This window comes from Gadus macrocephalus, chromosome 11 (genome assembly GCF_031168955.1).
Source record: "Gadus macrocephalus chromosome 11, ASM3116895v1".
Classification (NCBI taxonomy): domain Eukaryota; kingdom Metazoa; phylum Chordata; class Actinopteri; order Gadiformes; family Gadidae; genus Gadus; species Gadus macrocephalus.
The window spans coordinates 6,046,972-6,066,557 of record NC_082392.1 but is presented as its reverse complement, the minus strand read 5'-3'; the positions used below and the strand labels follow the sequence as shown (position 1 = coordinate 6,066,557).

Here is a 19,586-nt window from a genome sequence, read left to right as displayed (position 1 = left end):
AAAGCTGAAACTATTAGCCAGGAGTGGGAGATGCAGACGCAGACGCAGACGTGGGAAGCAATAAGACGCACCAACACACAGTTGCCTGTTGCAAAATGGTTCAGAGTTTAATAGAAATAGTTAGGGTTAGCTGGTATGGCGTTATCTGGTATGGCTATTGTCTAATGTTAGCTTAGTTCGTGTTGTTTCGTCATGTTAATCGCTAGTAACAGTAAGTCATTTGTAGAAATATAGCCTATCATCACAGACTGTAGGAATGTCACCCACCCTCCATCGCGTACGACACTGACGCTCGTAATCTGTAGTGCAAGGGAGTTCGTGCACAGATCCCTGAGACAAACGGCTACGCGCACACATGCAAACCCATAGCGAGTGACGTAGGACGTAAAGTCCCGCCCAGGTCGAAGTGGCGTCGATTTATGCCGCTTTTCCACTGCATGGTACCAGCTCGACACGAATCGACTCGACTCGACTCAGCTCGCCTTTTTTGCGTTTCCACCGCGAAAACATGGTATCTGGTACCTGAAGTGGCTGCTTTTTCTAGTACCGCCTCGCTCTAGGTTCCAAGCGGCTGAGCCGATGCTAAAAGGTGACGTCGGCAGACGGCCGGCCACTGATTGGCCAGAGAGTGTGACGAAGTTACGAGAGCGACATGGCAACCATGCTGGTAACAGCCATAGCAGCGCCGCAGCCAACATATTCCACTTCTTCAACATGCCAGCTAATAATACGAACACGAATACCATCGCATCGATGTTCTCCATTGTTGTTATGTGGGTTCTGTCCATGTGTGGTAGGGATGTGTCGGTCGCGACTGATTCGTTACAACGAACGAATCCCGAACGTGAACGACAAGAACTGGTTCCCCAAAACAAGAAGAACTGGTTCTTTGATTCTTTTTTTTTAACATAAACCAAACATATGGTCACGTAAATAAAATATACAAACGAACAGAGCTCCGTCTCCCCGCGACTTCCATTGATTGAGTCTACAACTTTCTCAAAGATTCAGCCAATGAGAGGTAGCAATGGTGTTGGAATGGCACCTGGGTAAACCAATGACAAGGCGGTACCGTCGAATATGCGCGCTTTCTCTGTCTGACGTATCTTGGGTCATACCATTCGACTCATATATCCCCCTACATTTTTTCGAAAATAGACTTGACCTCCATCTGTTTATTGGATAAACGCATTTCCCAATCCCAGGAGTCTTTGCTCCATTCTACGTCAATTTAAGAACAAAGAAATTAAACTGCAGTTCGTATTTTTTATTTATGACCATGCAAGTTCTGTAATGCCTGAACAATGAAGAATTAAATGTAAAGTAAAATAAAATTATAAATGTAAAACCATGAATGAAATATAGAGAGTAAGCAAGTGGTATAAATATCGGTGGGACGTTCAACATACTATATAGCAGGCATCTCCAAACGGCGGACTGCGGTCTTGACGGTCCTATCCGGACCCACGACCAATTTAAAAAAAAAAGAAATTATAAAAAAAAGTTTTTTTATTTTTAATTTTTTTTAAGATGTAATCTGACGTAACGAACGAATCAAAACGAACGAATCAAATAAACGAATCGTTATAGTGAACTGAACTGAAAGAACTAGTTCCCGGAAAAGAATCATTTTGCCCATCCCTAATGTGTGGGTTACGTAGGTGTCGTTTGCGTCGCGTACAAAAATACGTCACGGCCCTTTCGCGCAGCCGACCCCGCCCACGTCCCGGAGGTACTATTTGCGGTGGAAAAGGACCCGCGCTGCTACCGTGTCGAGTCGTGTCGTGTCGAGTCGAGCTACATGTGCGGTGGAAAAGCGGCATTAGAGAGTCCCGTGACACTATTGCCCCATTTCCACTGCAGGGTGCGGAACGGATCGGATCGCAAAGGTGCGGTAGGGAGGGGGCGGTATAGCCCAGCTCAGTTCCGAGGTCGCGTTTCCACTGCCGACAGTACCCTTGGTGGTAGCCCGGATGTCGATCGCCGCGGCAGCTACGTAAACATCGTAAACAACGTCTTCCTCCGCAAGAATGCAGACGAACGTCTCCACCTCCTTGTTCGCCCAAGCAAGCTTTTTACGCGACATGTTAATTGTAAAGAATAATACCTCGAGGCTACTGTTTGTTTGTTTTTATCCCCGCGTCACCCGGAAGTGACGATTCTGTCGACCAATCAACGGAGGGGGGGTGTAGCTAGAATTCCAGGGTACCCTTTCAGGCGTCTGGTCTCGTTTTGGGTACCGCAACGGAGGAGTCCCTAGAATGGGGTCGGAACGGCAAAGTCCGGGTCACGCCCACTTTTGGCGGTGGAAACGCGATCCGACCCGCACCTTTGCGATCCGATCCGTTCCGCACCCTGCAGTGGAAATGCGCCAATGCTGCTTTGTCCCCTCATGCGTAATGGTCTCGCCGACAGGTGCATCAACCTTGGCTTTTCCACAGAAAAGGTCGGTTAATTTTGCGCATTTGGCTGCACCTTGCGCTTTTTTTTCAACCTTAACTTCTGAGCGCCAACCATTTCTTTTTCCTCTCCATCACCTTTTATCCCTTTTTCACATTTTCGTATTTCTGTGTAACTTCAGAGGGAGATCAACGCTAACCCTATTTATATACATTTTATTTATTTATTTCTGGCTGGCTTGACCTGAAATCGTCCGGTCGTTCGGGAAATCTCCCGAACCTCCCGATGGCCAGTCCGCCCCTGGTTTTGTCGATCAACTCTGTATCAATTTGATTATTTTCTCATTTGCCGGCTATTCGCTATTTCCAGTCTTGTGTTTCTGACTAAATTGATTTTAAGGGCGATATGTACAATGTTTAAAACATGCATTTCATTTAGTGGAGCTGAAAAGGGAAACCTTCGTTTAAATTGACTGACAATTTAGGTAGGCTAATTTAAAGTAATCCAAACCCAGACAGTTCGACAATGGCAGGCGGGAAAAATAATGAACCATCAACTGGAATCAAAGAAACACAACAAAGTTGCGAATAAACCCCTTAAAACCCCTTTAATCCAACATGAGCAGCCCAACAATGTGTTTACAGGTTCCCTAACCCTACCCCAAACACCCCAGAATTATGATCCAACAACGTGGTGACAAAAAAAAATTATGTGCGGGTGAAGGCTGTCAATCTTGAACGTTGGCATGCAACGAAGAGACCGAAGCTATACAGTCTACACGACACCTTCTCTCTGAATACTCAGACAGCATGCGTTGGCGTCAAGGTCAAAGAATACACCTGACCAATCACATTCATGGCATGGACAGTGGAGGGTAGCAGGCCATTATTTTGCCTACTTACAAGAAGAAGAAAGACCTACAGCAGAGTGTCCCAGCCGAACCTACCTGATGCACTGTTTACCGGAGCTATAGACTACTGGTATGGTGCGTCTATTTTAAAAGGACACCTGGGTTTAACCTCATTCTATCTGAGGTAGTGCTTCTTATTTACTATTTCGGTGTATATATCACAGAGGACACTGCCATCAACGAACGTTTTTGCAGCTGGCTTTTTTTTTTTTAAAGCTGACTCACGGGCAGCATATCATTCAAAATAGTGCAGAGCAGTAGGCCTACGAAGTAGGCTACACCTGCACAAGGTCGGAAGTGCAAACACACAATTGATTTTATTACTATTTCTTAATGTTCGGAGAGAATGTGCTTCCTGCAGCTCAACCTCAAGTGTTTTCCCTAACCACTTTTTCCCCACATATACATTTATCATAGATGTCGATGGATGGCCTCACCGACCTCTTTAACACCTCGCTGATTCAGGCTGTTGTCCCATCCTGTTTCAAGGTTGCCACCCTCATACCAGTGCCTAAGAAATCCTGACCTGCGCCCCGTAGCACTGACTTCCATCATTATGAAGTGCTTCGAGAGGCTGGTGAAGGACCACATCACCTCCAAGCTCCCACCATCACTCGAGCCATTCCAGTGTGCGTACCAAAACCGAACCGCTCTACAGAGGATGCCATCTCCTCTGCCTTCCACCTGAGTCTGGAGCACCTGGAGGATGAAAACACCCACGTGCGGACGCTGCGTCTGGACCTCAGCTCGGCCAGCGTTCAACACGATCATCGCCCCAGAATCCGGTGTGCAAACTGGGTCACTTGGGCCTCGGACACCGGTTCCCCCCAAGGGCTGTGTTCTCAGCCCCCTGCTGTTCACCCTGATGACCCCCGACTGTCGTCCCAGAACCAGCACAACTGTTGTGGGCCTCGTCCAGGATGACAATGAACTGGCCTACAGGGACGAGGTGAAACATCTGGCGGACTGGTGCAAAGTCAACAACCTGGAAACCTGGATTTGGAAACATGAGACGCCTTTAAGTATATTGAAAACTTTTGATTGAATTATTTGTATTATTATTCTTTCAAAATTGCTAAAGAATGTCCATATTTTTCATCAAAGCTGCCCCATGGGATAGGGAACGCGCGGACAGAAGGCTGGGCTCAGTTTCCATGAGAAACCGGCACGTTGGTTGCTTTTGAATAACGAGAGGAACACATGTTGGACATCATTTCGTATGTAGCCTATTTCCAATCTTAAGAAGTGGACATCTTCAAGTGATCATTTAACACAAATCCGAGCCACACTGACAGACTCTGCCCGTGGTGCTTAAAGTGGTCTTGTCGATCATCTCTGTCCATCCTCTCTGTATCAATTTGAATGCTTTCTCATTTGCCGGTTTTTCCCTTTTTCCAGTCTTGGGTTTCTGACTAAATTGATTTAAAGGGCGATATGTAGGCTACAAAGCTTAAAACATGCATTTCAATGAGTGGTGCTGAATGGGGAGGTGAAACTTTTTAAAAAATGTACAGACAATTTAGGTAATTTAAAGTAGGCTTGGCTTGGCTAATCCAAACTAAGAGTTGGGTCCAGAAAGTTTGACAATGGAAGGCAATCGAAGCTCTACAGTCTACACATACTCCCCATTGATTTTGAAGCTTTTGAAATTAACCATACATGTAACCCCTCTTTACACAACACTAAAGTGGTCTCTTATAACTATATATGTATACGTTGGCCAAACGCCCTAACTGTAATTGCAATGTAAATATCTGTTCCCCTGACTCGAACTAGTTTACTTAGATCATTCATCGCCATAGTCATGCGATTCTTATCAGCCTAGGCCTATTTGTTTTTTGCACTGCACTCATGCTTGGCAACTATCGAATGCATGCCTTTTTATGGAGAGAACAGTGTCGTTCCACTTGGATAGTTTACGTCAGTTGGACCATCCACCGGAGATAGTTACACATAGTCTGATAGTCTGTGTATTTCGATGAGCAATTCAATGTAGGCCATTCGTCATATTTGTCTAAATGCTCCCCTCCAGTGGTCAATTTGAGCAAGTGTCGTTGACTGGTCGAGGAACGATAATGCATTGCAATAGAGTAAAGATGATTTTCAAGGAATGGGTCAGCATTTCCCAATCGTCTATTTTTTATCATCTTTAAAAGTACATTAAAATAATATCGTAAATACTTGTATTAACCACCTCCCTGTAGTAATCTACTGAAACATAAACCTACTTAAATACCTATTTGAGTACCTGAGCGGGTAGGTTTCGTGTCTCATAAATAAATGGATTAATGGAATTATGATATAACTAAATACTTCATAATGAAATCAACAAAATTATCCATTCATCAAATTGATGCATTGTTTCCTAAATGACATGGTACAGGCTTGAAAAACTGCAGAACAATTCCATGGTCAGTAGGAAGCCACTGATCCATAAGGCCTTCGAGAAATGGACCATGCACTGCTTTCCTATTTTTGCCTGCGTGCCTTGCGTGTGTGGTCCTCCTTAAGTAGAAGCGATGCCCCATTTCATTCTGGACAGTCTCCCTGTGTTTACAAGTTGTTACGGACAAATACCCCGATCCCTCGTCTAAGTCGACAACATTTATATCAATACCTTCTTAAAACGACTTCATATAAGTAACCCTCACACCGTTACATCTAAACATGTATGAGGGAGACAGCCCTAAGCACCCCTTAAAAAACAATGTGTTTATTTTTGTAAGTACACAAGCACTGTGGGGAGAATACGAGTGCAACTCAGAGAAGCATCGTTCCCTTGGATCAACAACCTCCTCTCTGCCCTCGCCTCCACGTCCATCTCCCCTCTCTCCGCTCTGATTAACCCTCTCTGACCTTAAGGGGAGGCCGACTGGGTAAACATCAGATAAGACAGCCGCTGTAAATTGTAACGCCTAAAAGCCTGGGGCCCGCGCCTCGCTGGCGGCATATCTGCCCCTCTCCCCGGTGAAGCGTTGACTCTGGGCATCGCTATGTGCGCGTGGCTTGACCTAAAGTCGCCGCTTGCTGTGGATCTATGTCATCAGTAATGCCTGGTGGTTGCCATGATTTCTCTTGTGTCACGTTTTTTCCACACTTTTATGCTGCTGTTTGACTACAATGAAGGAATGGCGGCCGTCAAGAGGCTCGAGCATGTGAGCGTCGGTTGTGTGTTTGGAGTGTTGACTATCCTCCCGGCTCCCAGGGGGCCAGGAATCACCTCACAAGCCGATGTTCTGGGGCGTCAAAAACAACGTCAGGAATAGATTTTCTCTGTTTGGTTTGGTTGCAATAAAAGACGAGCCATAAAATACTTTATAAGGGGCTTCAATGAAATGTTTGAGGCAAAGTTGGTGAAAAGGGTGGTTGGTGCATGCAAGGCATGTCCACAACACCTTTTTTTACAATTACCAGGCACACAAAGAATTAAGTGCAAACGCGTCACGGAGCTTGCTTCAGTAGGCCTACCACCTTTCGGAAACAGAGTATCTGAACTCACAAAATCTGTATTGATACAGGGGTTGGGCACAAGCATTTAAATACTACTGCCAAGGGGGATAAAGTCTTTCTTGAGAAATGTGACCACGTGCTATCGCTACAGTATGCATGCAAAAAGCTGCGAATTCTGGGTTGTTTGGGGTACTGTAAACACACTGTTGGGCTGCTCATGTTAGAGAGAAAAAAGTAAAAAGGCTCCTCAGGTTGGATCTAAGCAAAAAATTAACATTGATGTAATCTTTTTTTGTACTCTTTTTTTGGAGGCTGTATATGTTTGATTCAAGGCTTTCTTTGTGTTTGCCCTCCTTTACACCAAGCATTGCCTCCCCAACCTGGGGATTTCTACAGCATGCGGTGCATCACATTTAAGAGTCCTCACCTTCATACTCTTTTGGCCCACAATTACCGTGTGTTAAAAAAAAAGGTTGGGGCATATGTTCAAGGATTGTTTTTTAATGCTTGTAGAATGATGTTTTGCTGTAATGCACCGTTTGTTATTTTGGGACTTTAAGAAGCTGTTCTATAAACGTTTTTATTTTTTTTATCTACAGCCCCTCTAATTAGCACCAGGGATGTTCATATGTATTCATGAAAAGGAGCTTATTTTGTCAGGCCTGTGTGTGGGCTGGGACAGTTGTATTGTTTTTGTAATGATTTCGAAAACACTATTAGTGTTTTTTCATGATAAAACATCATTAACTGCACATTTGCAGTTGCCTGTAAAAAAAGTAAAAAGTAAAAAAAACTTTATTTATTTCCCACTGTGTGGGATCCTCTCAGAGAGGCTTCCGTCTGTGTCACAAACACAGTGGTTACCCCCCCTGAGCTGAGGCTCATGTTTCTTGAGAACATTTTCCACCACCTCACCTCCCACATTGACTCTCTCTCTCTCTCTCTCTCTCTCTCTCTCTCTCTCTCTCTCTCTCTCTCTCTCTCTCTCTCTCTCTCTCTCACGCTAACTAGCCCATCTCTCTCTCCTTCTCTCTCTCTCTTTCTCTCTTCCTCGCTACCTAGCTCCCCCCCGTCTCTCTCTCTCTCTCTCTCTCTCTCTCTCTCTCTCTCTCTCTCTTTCTTTCTCTCTCTCTCTCTCGCTCTCTCTCTCTCTTTCGTTACCTCCAATACAACCCTTCCTCCCTCACCTTTCCTCATTTTCCGACAATGTTGAACCACAAATAAACACTGCGGCTGAGAGATTTGTAGTGACCTCCCAGGCCGTTCAACAGACTGCTTCGCTGCCACTTGGCAACACTCATCTGCTCTATGAAGCACACACCACTTTGTACACAAACAGCGGATATAAATAGAACTTGACAGCAGGGAAAACCGGTGAAATAGTTTGAATAGAGTGGTGAGAACAAAAAGGTTAAAACAATGAGGAAAATCAGAGCCCTTTTGTGGGTTATTGAACTTGACTTGGAAGGTTTCATCACCGGCAGGGTTTTGGTTCAACATTTGCGTAAGATCCCTGCGCTTGACAGGTCTTTGATGTGCATGGCAACCGGGATGAAATACCAGCAATGAAAAATCTTTCTTGAGGTAACCGGGGGTTTGATAAAGATATAAGTTACGCTTTACACCAAATAAAATACGATGCAACCTTCTTCACCGCACACGCATTCACCCTCACCCTTCCATGTCATTTTGAATGGAAATTAACAGTGAGCTGAAGAGGGAAGCACTCGGGCCAAGAGAGTGTGTTTAACCTTTTTGTGCAACACACAATAAGCTCGTAAGAGGGGTGTTTTTAGGAGAGTACGGGAGGGGAAGGGGTGGTGGGGGGGACTCCACAGGTCAGCGTGTACCAAATGTGCGGGTGAAAGACTGTCAATGTTGAACGTCGGTATGCAACGAAGAGACTGTGGCCCTGCACATACCAATATGGACGCCTTCTCCCTGCATCCCCTGACAGCATGCGGTGGCGTCAAGGTCAAAGAAAACACCTGCCCAATGACATCATAACATGGCCAGTGAAGGGTACTAGGCCCTTCTGGGAAAAAAAGAAGAAAGACCTACAGCAGAGTGTACCAGCCATACCTACCTGATGCACTGTTTACCGGAGCTATACGGCATGGTGAGTCTATTTAAAAAGGAACCTCAATCAAACCTCAATCTAATTGAGGTAGTGCTGCTTCTTTTATACTATTTCAGTGTATATAAATATCTGAAAATCCGAGAGGGCACTGCCTAACGACCGTTTTTGAAGCTGGCTTTTTGTAAAGCTGACATACGGGCAGCATATCATTCAAAATGGTGCAGAGCTGTACGAAGTGCACCTGCACGAGGATCGGATGTGCAAACACACTGTTGATTTTATTACGATTTATATTCTCAGTGTTCGGAGAGCATGTGCTTCCTGAAGCTCAACCTCAAGTAAATCTTCCCTTAACCACACATACATTTATCATACAATGTTTCTATTACCAGAAGCTATTAAGGGGGGGAAAAGTCACACTTGTAGGGCAAACACAGGAGAAACGCTGACGGAACGACTGGACAGAAAGCGACAAGTTGTTTATGAGAGGGAAATGAGGGAGATACCCCATCATCCTCTATTTCACTAGACCCCATCCTTTGCCTGCAGAATGGAAATATTTCACAGATGCCGTGAATGTACGTAGGTAAAATTCCCACCTCACCCTGAGTTATTCCATCTGCCAAACGTCCCGTAAAGGCTGAAGACAGAATTTTGGAAGCTAGAATGTGTGAACGGATTAGAGACATTTGGTTATTTTTCCCAAACATCACCTTAGATGGACTTGCTTACAATGGCCCAATGACCACAGTCGATGGAAAATAAGCATTCTACTCTACTCTATACCAACGTCAATGGGGGGGAGGGGCGGGAATAATTGGGATAAAAACATATCCTGTGTGAACAATAAGGAACCAATAGGAAAATAATAATAAAAGTTTGATCTTATTCAATATATGCTATCCGACCCAGCTAAGCTAACCCACCACAGGAGCGTGTCTATGTTCCCCGGGTCCTTTGTTCCCCGGGTCCTATGTTCCCCTCTCTGTATGAGACGGGGGAACATTAGAAAATAGGACCCTGTTTTAAAAAAAAGGGTCCTATGTTCCCCGCTTTTCCCAAAAAGGGTCCTATGTTCCCCGATATGCATGTGACCGGGGAACATAGGACCCGGAAAACATAGGACCCGGGGAACATAGGGATGACCCCCCCACCACAGTATATTTTCTAGAGAATGTTGTTGAGGCGTGTAGCACCAATGGCGGGACAATTCACAATCTATGGCTTTAATGATGCCACATTCCAACATGCGTCTGTGCAAACTGTTTTTTATGTAATGCCCTGGCCTACATCGCTGTCAGGCAGAGAGGAAAGTATTCTGCTGGAAAAAGCAACGGGAGACGGACACAATGGGAGGACAAACACGGGGAGACTGTGAAGTTTGACATTCTTGTAACCTCTATAGGGCAGGCTGTTTGAGATGCAGTGACTCAAGGTGCTGGCAGAAGGAGCCGGGCGTTCAATCATTCAGGAAGAGCTTCCATCTCTCTTTGCTCGACTCCACTTTTCTCTTATCTATCAAGCTGCGCTATGGCTGTCTGTCACTCTTGATGCATGGTCTACTGGGTCAAAACATAGACAGCTCATTCATTATTCGATGAAAAAATTCACGATTTCTTTGATGTCCAGTTCCGAACATGGGGATTTTATGGATTGTTTGGAATGTGTTTCGTCCAGCTTGAAATTGCATTTAAATCATCTTGATAAAACATAATAAAAAATTGGTTTCTGGAGGAAATAAATCATGATGTTTGAGAACATTGGTTGCAGTCATAGAAACAGTTGTAATCGATGGTTTCAACATTTACCCCAAAATTTTTATTTATTTTTTCTAAAAGAACATCATATAATTGTGATTTATTCTTAAATACCAGTGATGGATTTTTTTTAACTTTAATAAAATAACAAAATAAGTTAATGTATAAATGCTGCAAGATGGGAATGCCAAATTGATGTCATATAAATGTTAGTGGTAGATTCTTTAAATTGTTATCTGCTGGCACCATGTCAATTTCAAAAGTTATCTTATTCAATGCAATACTTAATATTTCATTGCAATTTGTTGTGAAATTATTAAACAATGACCCCTAATAGTATTGACTAAAACGTTATTTATGTCACTCATTACATTGTGATGAAAATGACTGAAAAATCTTCTCGTGATATCCATTGACAGGCATTGCACTCAAATGGTTCCTCACCCGTTTACCTCAGCGAAGACCAGATGTGACTGAAGTCTATTTGGAATCAATGGGATAGCCCAAGTTTCCACCGGCTAGCTATTTATGGAAACATTAATGAGCCAACAGGGAATACTATAGTTTTCCAGTGCGACCTCCTTGCTAGAGTTCAGGCAGGAAGAGGTCAGGGGGTCACTCTCCACTGTGACATGCTTTGAAGGCCCTGGTGGAACTTCTGTTGGATACATGATGGAGTCCTAGGCCCTGACATGAGTCCTTTATGAATGATAAACCCTACTGGTGTGTGTGTGTGTGTGTGTCTGTGTGTGTGTGTGCGTGTGTGTATGTGTGTGTGTTTGTGTGTGAATGTGCACGTGCATGAGTGTGTGTGTATGTGTGTTTGTGTGTGTGTGTGTTTATGTGTGTGCATGTGTGTATGTGTTTGTGAATGTGTGTGTGTGTGCATGATATTTGTGTGAGTGTGTGTTTGTGATTGTGTGCGTACATGACTGTGTGTGTGTCTGTGAGTATGTGTGTGCAGGCAGGTGAGTGTGCATGAGTTTGTGCGTGTGTGTTTGTGTGTGTGTGTATGTGTTTGAATGTGTGTGTGTGCATGTGTGTGTGCATGTGTGTGCTAGTGTGTGTCTGTGCAATTGCATGCATGTGCATGGCGTTGGCCATGCACATGCGCACAGAATGTACAAAACCAAACATTTATTGCATGACAACAATACATAGTGAATCGCATGTTCAAAGTCTACCTGACATAAAAACAAACGCCTCATTCTGTTCTTGTCCCCCTGGTCCAAGACCACCCTCAATCAGGAACTCACAGCGAAATGCAACTCTCGTCTCCCTCGGGTTGTCTGCCAAGATTCCAGAGCCTCCACGGTTTTGAGCGTCTCCCGCATTCCGCCCCGCTTGTCGTCATGGTGCCAGGGAGGTTGACCGGTCTATATATAAGAGAGCCTCCGCTAGAGGCCTGGCCAGAAGCACTCAGAGGGTCCAGCATTCTGCAGCACCGTAACCATATAGCAGGAGGGACCGTTCGCACAGGAGCCGGCTCTATTTGATGCTCTGTTGAACAGCGATCGGTGAAACAAAAGAAACATACTCTTGACTTTATTCTTCCTTCTTTTTTATTCGACTGTGCTTTGCAGCAAGACTTGCACACTCAAGATGAGGATGTCAAACCTTGCAGAGAAAACTATCTTTGGTTTATACATTTCAGCACAGGTATGTTTTTCGACCAACATTGTCAATCAATATCCGTAAAATACTGCACTCGCATTATTTCACAAACCGTCCATGTGTAGGTCTACACTTGAGTATTTCTTCTGCATGCATGCTGCAGAAACAACCTAATTTCATTGTTATTTGTGTTTTTCATTCCTTAAACTCTATTGTCCATCATTTAAGTTTCATGCTTGACGTTAATCCGTCGATTTTTCCCTCCCTAGATGCTGAGCATAGTGTGGTCCGAGGTCTGCCCCCGGCGCTGCCGGTGCCCCAAGGAGCCCCCCAGGTGTGGCCCCTCGGTGCCCCTGATCCTGGACGACTGCGCGTGCTGCCTGGTGTGCGCACGCCAGACCGGCGAGCCCTGCTCAGAGACCCACCCCTGCGACACGCGCCGAGGCCTGCGGTGCGACTCCTCGGCCGACGTGCACAAGAGGACGGGCGTCTGTGTCGGTAAGTGGGCCCTCCTTCCTCGATAAAGGTTTATTGACGCTACGATCTACAATCGGCAATAACTGAGCTCATGGGTTTCTGTTTGGCGCCGTGTTTTCATCCCTCGTCCATATAGAGCTTTGGTTTCAGCTTTCTGAACATTAAATGGTATTGCTTTCACTGAGAGTGTCTGCACTAGGGTAAGGGTTAGGGTTAGGGTTCGGGTTACGCATGAGAGCACTACCTTATTCACCATGTTTTTGCAACGAAATTTGAATAAATATTTGTAAAATACAGGAGAGGATGCAAAAAACGCCCTCCTCCCCCCTCCTCCCCCCAAAGAAACAATTGAATCAAGAAGAGAATTTCGGCTGGCCAATAGCATCTCACCGCGTTTCCTCCCTTCTCCCCATCCAGTCCACGAGGGCCCCGTGTGCGTCCTGGACGGCACCGTCTACCGCCACGGCCAGACCTTCTTCCCCAGCTGCAAGTACCAGTGCGTGTGTCGCGACGGGCAGATCGGCTGCCTGCCGCGCTGCACCCTGGACGTGATGCTGCCGGGCCCGGACTGCCCCATGCCGCGCAGGGTGCAGCTGCCCGGGGAGTGCTGCGAGAAGTGGGTGTGTGAACCCCAGGTGGAGGCCAGCGCCCTGGGGGGCTTCGCCATGGCTGGTGAGTAGAGCCCCCTAGACCCAGAGGAACACATCACCCTTAAGCCCCCCCCCCCCCCCATTCACAAATCGACTTCAAACCCCTAATTGGAGACCTCACTGTAGACTCGCTTCACAGCATGCTAGACGAGATAAAGGACTTTATTTACCTGTGAGGGCTTAACACACCCAGCATACCATGTCTGAACACCTAACCAGATCCACTCTGGTCTAAAAGTGTGTAGGCCAGAGTGGTAACTGACACCGTGAGTCTCCGTCCCCTCAGTATGTTCCCTTGCAAAAAAAACGTATGTTTTTAAATCCTAAACATAATTTGTATTTTCGATGCTCCCTCTGCGAGCAGCCTTCCGCCTGGAGGAGACGGTGAGCTTCGACGCCTGGGACCCCAGCCTGAACTGCATCGAGCAGACCACCGAGTGGGAGGCCTGCTCCCGGGCCTGCGGCATGGGCGTGTCCACCAGGGTGACCAATAAGAACAGCCGCTGTGAGATGGTGAAGCAGAGCCGGCTGTGCATGGTCAAACCCTGCCACGGCCAGCAGCCCCAGAGCCAGCTCACGCCGATTGCCCCCAAGGTATCACCATTCTCCGGTTATTTATCCTGATCTATTATTAATCCTGATTTAATGTCTCCATTATTTTTATGGAAAATGCCGTTAATACAAGGTGTGAGACTTAATGTGTTTTTTTGTGCTATTGGTACAATATGCTAATTAATTTGTTTGATTATATTGAATCAAACGCATTCTGTCATGTAGAGGCTTACTCTACAAGGATCTAAGAGAATTGCACAGACTCCGCAGCTGCGTACAGAAACTGTCATGTTTTTACAGCGGGCCACACTATTTTCTCCACAGTTAAACTGGAGCTAGCTTTCCATTGAAAATCTTGTACCGTTTATTTCCGAGATTAATAAATCCTTATCCATTCGATTAAAAAGTTTTGATTTTATCTACAACATCATCTAACCAGCTCTCCGCTCTGTCCGTTGTGTCCCCCAGAGAGGCAGCAAGTGCCAGAGGATGGTGAAGAGCGTCCAGGCCGTTCACCTCACCTACAGGAACTGCAGCAGCGTGCAGGCCTACAAGCCGCGTTACTGCGGCACCTGCAGCGACGGCCGGTGCTGCACGCCCCACGCCACCAAGACCGCCCTGGTGGAGTTCCGCTGCTCCAACGGCAGAACGTCCAAGAGGCCCGTCATGGTGATCCAGAGCTGTGCCTGCCATCGCCACTGTCCCAGCGAGAACGGCATATGGCAGGCCTCTGACCGGGGCTACAGCGGAAAGAGGGTCTAGGGGCCCTCTGTCTTACCACCCTGGTCCCATGGTGGTGGCCTGTTCCCCCTCAAAATGTCCCAGTTGGGTACCAGGTTCATGTTTCCATATTGTATCCTCTGAAAAGTGACTTGCTGTGAGTAAAGTTCAAGTCTGTCTGTGTACATCAGGTTTAGGGCATTGGGATAAAGGGGACATTGGGATAATCGAAAACAAAAGTGAATAAAAGTCTTATTGAACAAGTTACCACTAACATCAAAAAATAGTAAGCAGCTATGTTGGGTCACTTGCCATACAAATTGTGCTAGACTCTGTTAGAAAAGTTTGACTTTTTCAAAACCCATTTGGTTATACCCCAGTGAGTCTAATCTACATGTCAATCAATGCATTGAATACCTAGAGATCTGTATGTATCATACATCTCTTTGGGTCTTTAGACTGAATTGTTTTGCACTCTGTATAGCCACAAGGAAAAGACAGCTGGTCTTATAGATAGAAGGATGTATGATTTATACACCGACGTGACTGACATGACAGACTCATGGTTGTTTTCAGTCTGAGACACCTCTCACGAGGTTGTGGTAGTAGATAATAGTTGTATACTGTCCTGGAATGACGCAATGGTTGTCAAATATAATCGTAGCACTTAAATTAACTTATACAGGTTGGTGCTCTCTTTTCTTTAGCAGACAACCTCAGAAAGAGATGGTCAAGGGTTAAGAGGTCAAAGGTACACAGCTTTTGTTTGCTGAAGCTGATCAGTTCATGTGAAGACGGAGATCGTCAGCGTGGTGCAGAGTGGATTCAAACGTGCCGCCATGTTTGCCTCTGTCCTGGGATACCTGCGCATGGGAGCATCTCAGTTGAGTTTCCAAGATGCATGTCCAAACGCTAGCTGAAGAGAAAGGGTTCCCTGTCAACCCACTGAGTTTAGGGCTATAGTTATTTCGAACTTTGGCCTATGGGTGAGGTCATTCTTGTGCCTGTGTGTAATATTTCACGACTCTCTGAAATTGTGCCATGTGATGCTTACTGCATCGCATTTACACAATATTAAATTCTATATGATCATACATTTTCATAGGACATATATTTTTATAGGATTTGTGTTGGAGAAAAGACCGAGGTTGGTTTAAAACAAGACAAGAGTTGTCAAGACTTGCTGTATAATGAAGTGTGTATCAAATACACAATGTTTGTTTTGTATGTATAGGTGTTGTATATATTTGTTGTCGTGCTTACTTTGTGATGATTTTAACATTGCTAAAATATTTAAAAAATAAAATGAATTTTTCAAACTGGGATTTTTGCTGTGCAATCAATCATCATTGTTTCACCAATTTAAACTCAGGCTCAAAATGCTAGCTACAGGTTTTCCTTTGTCAGCTCTGTTTTAAAGGCGGGCAATTAGGTGAAACCAGCCAGAGGAAGCTAGATTTAGAAGAATTTCATCCCATCCTCCAGGCCACCCTCCAAAGCCAGTCACCCAAAACATGACCAGTTGGCCAGCTTTAGCAAATGGACTGCTTAGCCTTGTGGAAGACTCACAGGCAGGCTGTGCACAGATAGGGTTAGGTAGACAGACAGGCCATCCAATAACTTATATCGGGCCGATTAAATAATTCGATAGGCTTATTACAGGCCTACGGAGGCCTGAGATACCCGTTTTAGTTTTTTTTTTGTCACTGGAATTGATTTATGATTGCTGGCAGGATGTAAAGAGAAATTGAAAAGTATATGACAAAAAGCTTGGATAAAAAATTGCCTATCCTGTTAGGCAGTAAAAGCTGGACATGGGAGCGCGCTGTGACATTAAATGCACATTTAATATTCAAAGACTAGACATGATTAAAAATTCCAGCGCAGCAAGTCAGAAATGATGACAAACGTCCATTCACTTCTTTCCCTTTGCTATGCTTTGCTGTGTGAACATGTTTTAGCAGAGGGGCAGTGGTCCAAGATGTTTCCTTCTCTCCTTATACTCCCAGGAGAGGTCAGAACCTACAGATGTCTCTATGTGGACTTTACAACTCTAAGCAAGGGGAAACTACTGTCACAGCAGAGCACTATGTGTCTGGGAATGCACATCTGTGTGTTTGAAGAATAGGTTTTACCTGATTTCTCAAGCATCACAAACACACATCTGGTATTGCACACACACATACTTAAACAATCCTGCATGGAGGACCGTTGCTAGGTGTTCTCTTATTGTCCATTGTTCTCAGTTTGGGTCAGGGTGTTTATGTTTGAACGGTTCTTTGGGACTCCCTCAACCTTTGTTCCTGAACTCTGCAGAGGAGGTCACAGTGGAAAAAGCTAAGAAATACCATCATAAATTCCCCGTAGAATAATTTCTACCGCCAGAGATAGCTCCACGTGGAAAACTATCCATCACTCCATTAGACCAAATCAGCAGGAGGAAGGACCTGCACCATCTTGCCAGCAGCTGAGAGGTTTGGATGTTGTTTCCTCTGTGCGCTGTTGCATTGAATTTGCTGTAAGTATGAGAGCTATCCTTTGAGTGCATTTGAAATACCATAGCCATTTGTCCGCTATTAACGACGGAAATGTGGCTCCAGTTTTATGAATGTCACGTAAGTAGGCTATACAATATCACAATCTGCTGAAGATTACAATCAGAGATGAATAAATCAAAAGGCATGCACTTTAGAAAGGCATGCGTTGACTATTTTATTTAACAACTATATGTCTGATGCAGGTCCCAATAGTGCATCCCATAAATACTGATATTGGGAACAGTCCTCATCTGATACCTGACTGGCCTTTTTGCCCATGGCTGTCTGTACTGATATGGGAGAATGTCTCTCTGGCCCAAAAATACCAATACAGCCATTAACTGACAAGGCTTCAGCCCCACTCCTAAACCTCTCCTTCTTCCTTCCTGATATACTTTTCCCAAAATGACTTTCCCTTTTTCCTGCTTACCTCTTCTAATTAAACAAACATAACAATGACATAGCTGTTACATTGCTTTTGCTTTTCCAACCCGGAGTGTGGATGAGACCTGTTCCACTGTTAAATAGCAGCGCAAGACTATCTCTGGTGGGCGCTATCCTGGGAATTTCTCTGCGTGAGAAATACGAAGTGTGGCATGTGAGCGTGTGCAGGGGTTGAATTGCGTGTATCTCACGCCGAATGCGTGAGACTTGAGAGCCCTGCTAATTGTCCGTGGTAGGGTCGAATCCCTTACAGAAATCATTCTGGATTGAGTTGAACATGAGAGGCTTTAGTGCCATCTAGCGATGTCGTTTATTCAAACCAAATAACCGGTAGAAACAAAAAATACTTGTAGATATATATATTTTTTATTATTCAATTAAAAAATGTCACGATTTCATAGTACGGATGTTTTGGTAATATGGTTAGGAATAATATAAGTTTTCCAAAATAAAATAATTTAGATTTCGCGCGGGAGGTCAAAGGTTACAAACAAAATGGCCGAACACGATCTCCGCGCAATCATTTTGTTGTGAGTAAGCCGACTATCAAGTTATATTTCAGTGTTTTGACGATACTGCAGCAGCGTTTGCAATATTCTACTGTATTAAACTATACAACGGTTGCCGTTAGTAATTGCGCTTGAATTGCTTTTGGAAGAACGTCGTTGTAATTCCGGCAGATGGATTGCATTCAACTGTGAGATACATGCAGAAGCAAAAGCATTAGGCACTCTTTCTGCCAACATAAGCTCAGCTACATTGTCGTAACCATCGTTTTATATGAAAATAATACATCGTATGGATTACAGGTCAACACATTGTAAGGCAGTTGTTCTTCTTGTCTGATCGCTGATGTCTGATGAGTTTCAATAGGGATTTGAAAGTGCTGAACTTTGTATGTAAACAGCTGAGCTGCGTCCCGATGTAAACACCCACCCTGGACCCACACATCCCTCCTGTAGTCCCGGTATGTTTGGACTCCAACGCCGCCACATCAAGCGAAGATGAACAAGAAGAAGGATAAAGGATTCGAGAGCCCGCGTCCTTTTAAATTATAAGTATTTCCTTTTACTGTTTTGAAAGCAGAATTGAATTGATCCTTACAAGCACATGGATGCTAATAAGTGACCATCAGTTGTATCTAGAGCTACCGGATGGCAATGCGGTTTATGATCAACTATAGCCTTACTATGCGGAACTGTGTGTATTCACATTCTATATTTCTGTCTTTACGACGCACCAGGTGGTTTGCATCAACAACATCAATTTCCAGAGGAAGTCTGTTATTGTAAGTACACAGCCGGTAGCAATAACACATTTGTTACTCTATGCAACTATAACAGTAGCAATGATAAGACTTTGTGAAGATTGCAAGAGATGACATTGGTTTGCCAGAATATTCCAATTATATATTTCCATTGCAAACAATTGATGTTGAAGCATGTTACTTATTAAAAATGTATACTGATAACAGTGTAATTATGGTTCTGATGCAGCTAAAGATATCTTTAGATGAATGTAGACGTGCATGTAGACTTCTGAATGTAGTAAATGTATTATAGAATGTTTAAAATCTCCTTTATTGCAGTCCTGCAACAGACTTACAAATAGCTAGTGTTATAAACATTTATATTTTTCCTCTTCCCTGTGTACCTCTTCTAATCTCCATCCCATCGTTCCCTGTTCCCCTCTGATAGGGTTATGTGGAGCTTACCATATTCCCCACGGTGGTCAACCTGAACAGGATCAAGCTCAACAGCAAACAATGTCGAATCTATCGAGTCCGAGTCAACGAACTCGAGGCGCCGTTCATCTACAACGATCCAACCCTCGAGGTCTGCCACCATGAGTCCAAGCAGTAAGTGACGTCAAATAAACCACCGATTTCATTGTTGTATTTTTTACTTTCCACAATAAAAAATAAATAAATAAAAATGGCCTGCTCAGAAAAAATATTTTGCTAGTTGTTACTCGGAAGGTGATGTGCTCTAATTA

The 19,586-nt window shown here is 44.5% G+C and overlaps 2 protein-coding genes across 5 annotated transcripts in view; both read left to right on the top strand.

Annotated features, from left to right (window-relative positions):
• The first annotated feature begins 11,991 nt into the window (after positions 1-11,991).
• LOC132467161 (CCN family member 3-like) lies at positions 11,992-15,935 on the top strand. The gene is made up of 5 exons (XM_060064292.1): positions 11,992-12,256; positions 12,481-12,709; positions 13,106-13,360; positions 13,703-13,932; positions 14,359-15,935. Exons 1-5 carry the CDS (start codon positions 12,200-12,202, stop codon positions 14,650-14,652), a joined length of 1,065 nt encoding a protein of 354 aa, XP_059920275.1. The 5' UTR covers positions 11,992-12,199; the 3' UTR covers positions 14,653-15,935.
• A 2,125-nt stretch (positions 15,936-18,060) lies between these two features.
• The window catches only part of taf2 (TAF2 RNA polymerase II, TATA box binding protein (TBP)-associated factor), a 28,068-nt gene continuing 26,542 nt past the window's right edge, over positions 18,061-19,586 (top strand). For 2 of the 4 annotated variants that reach the window (XM_060064249.1, XM_060064247.1), the window contains exons 1-4: positions 18,132-18,411; positions 18,499-18,645; positions 18,825-18,879; positions 19,289-19,449. In XM_060064249.1, the coding sequence (XP_059920232.1) occupies positions 18,596-18,645; positions 18,825-18,879; positions 19,289-19,449 (266 nt within the window). In that variant the 5' untranslated portion in view covers positions 18,132-18,411; positions 18,499-18,595. The other 2 variants (XM_060064248.1, XM_060064250.1) reach the window with 2 other exon arrangements.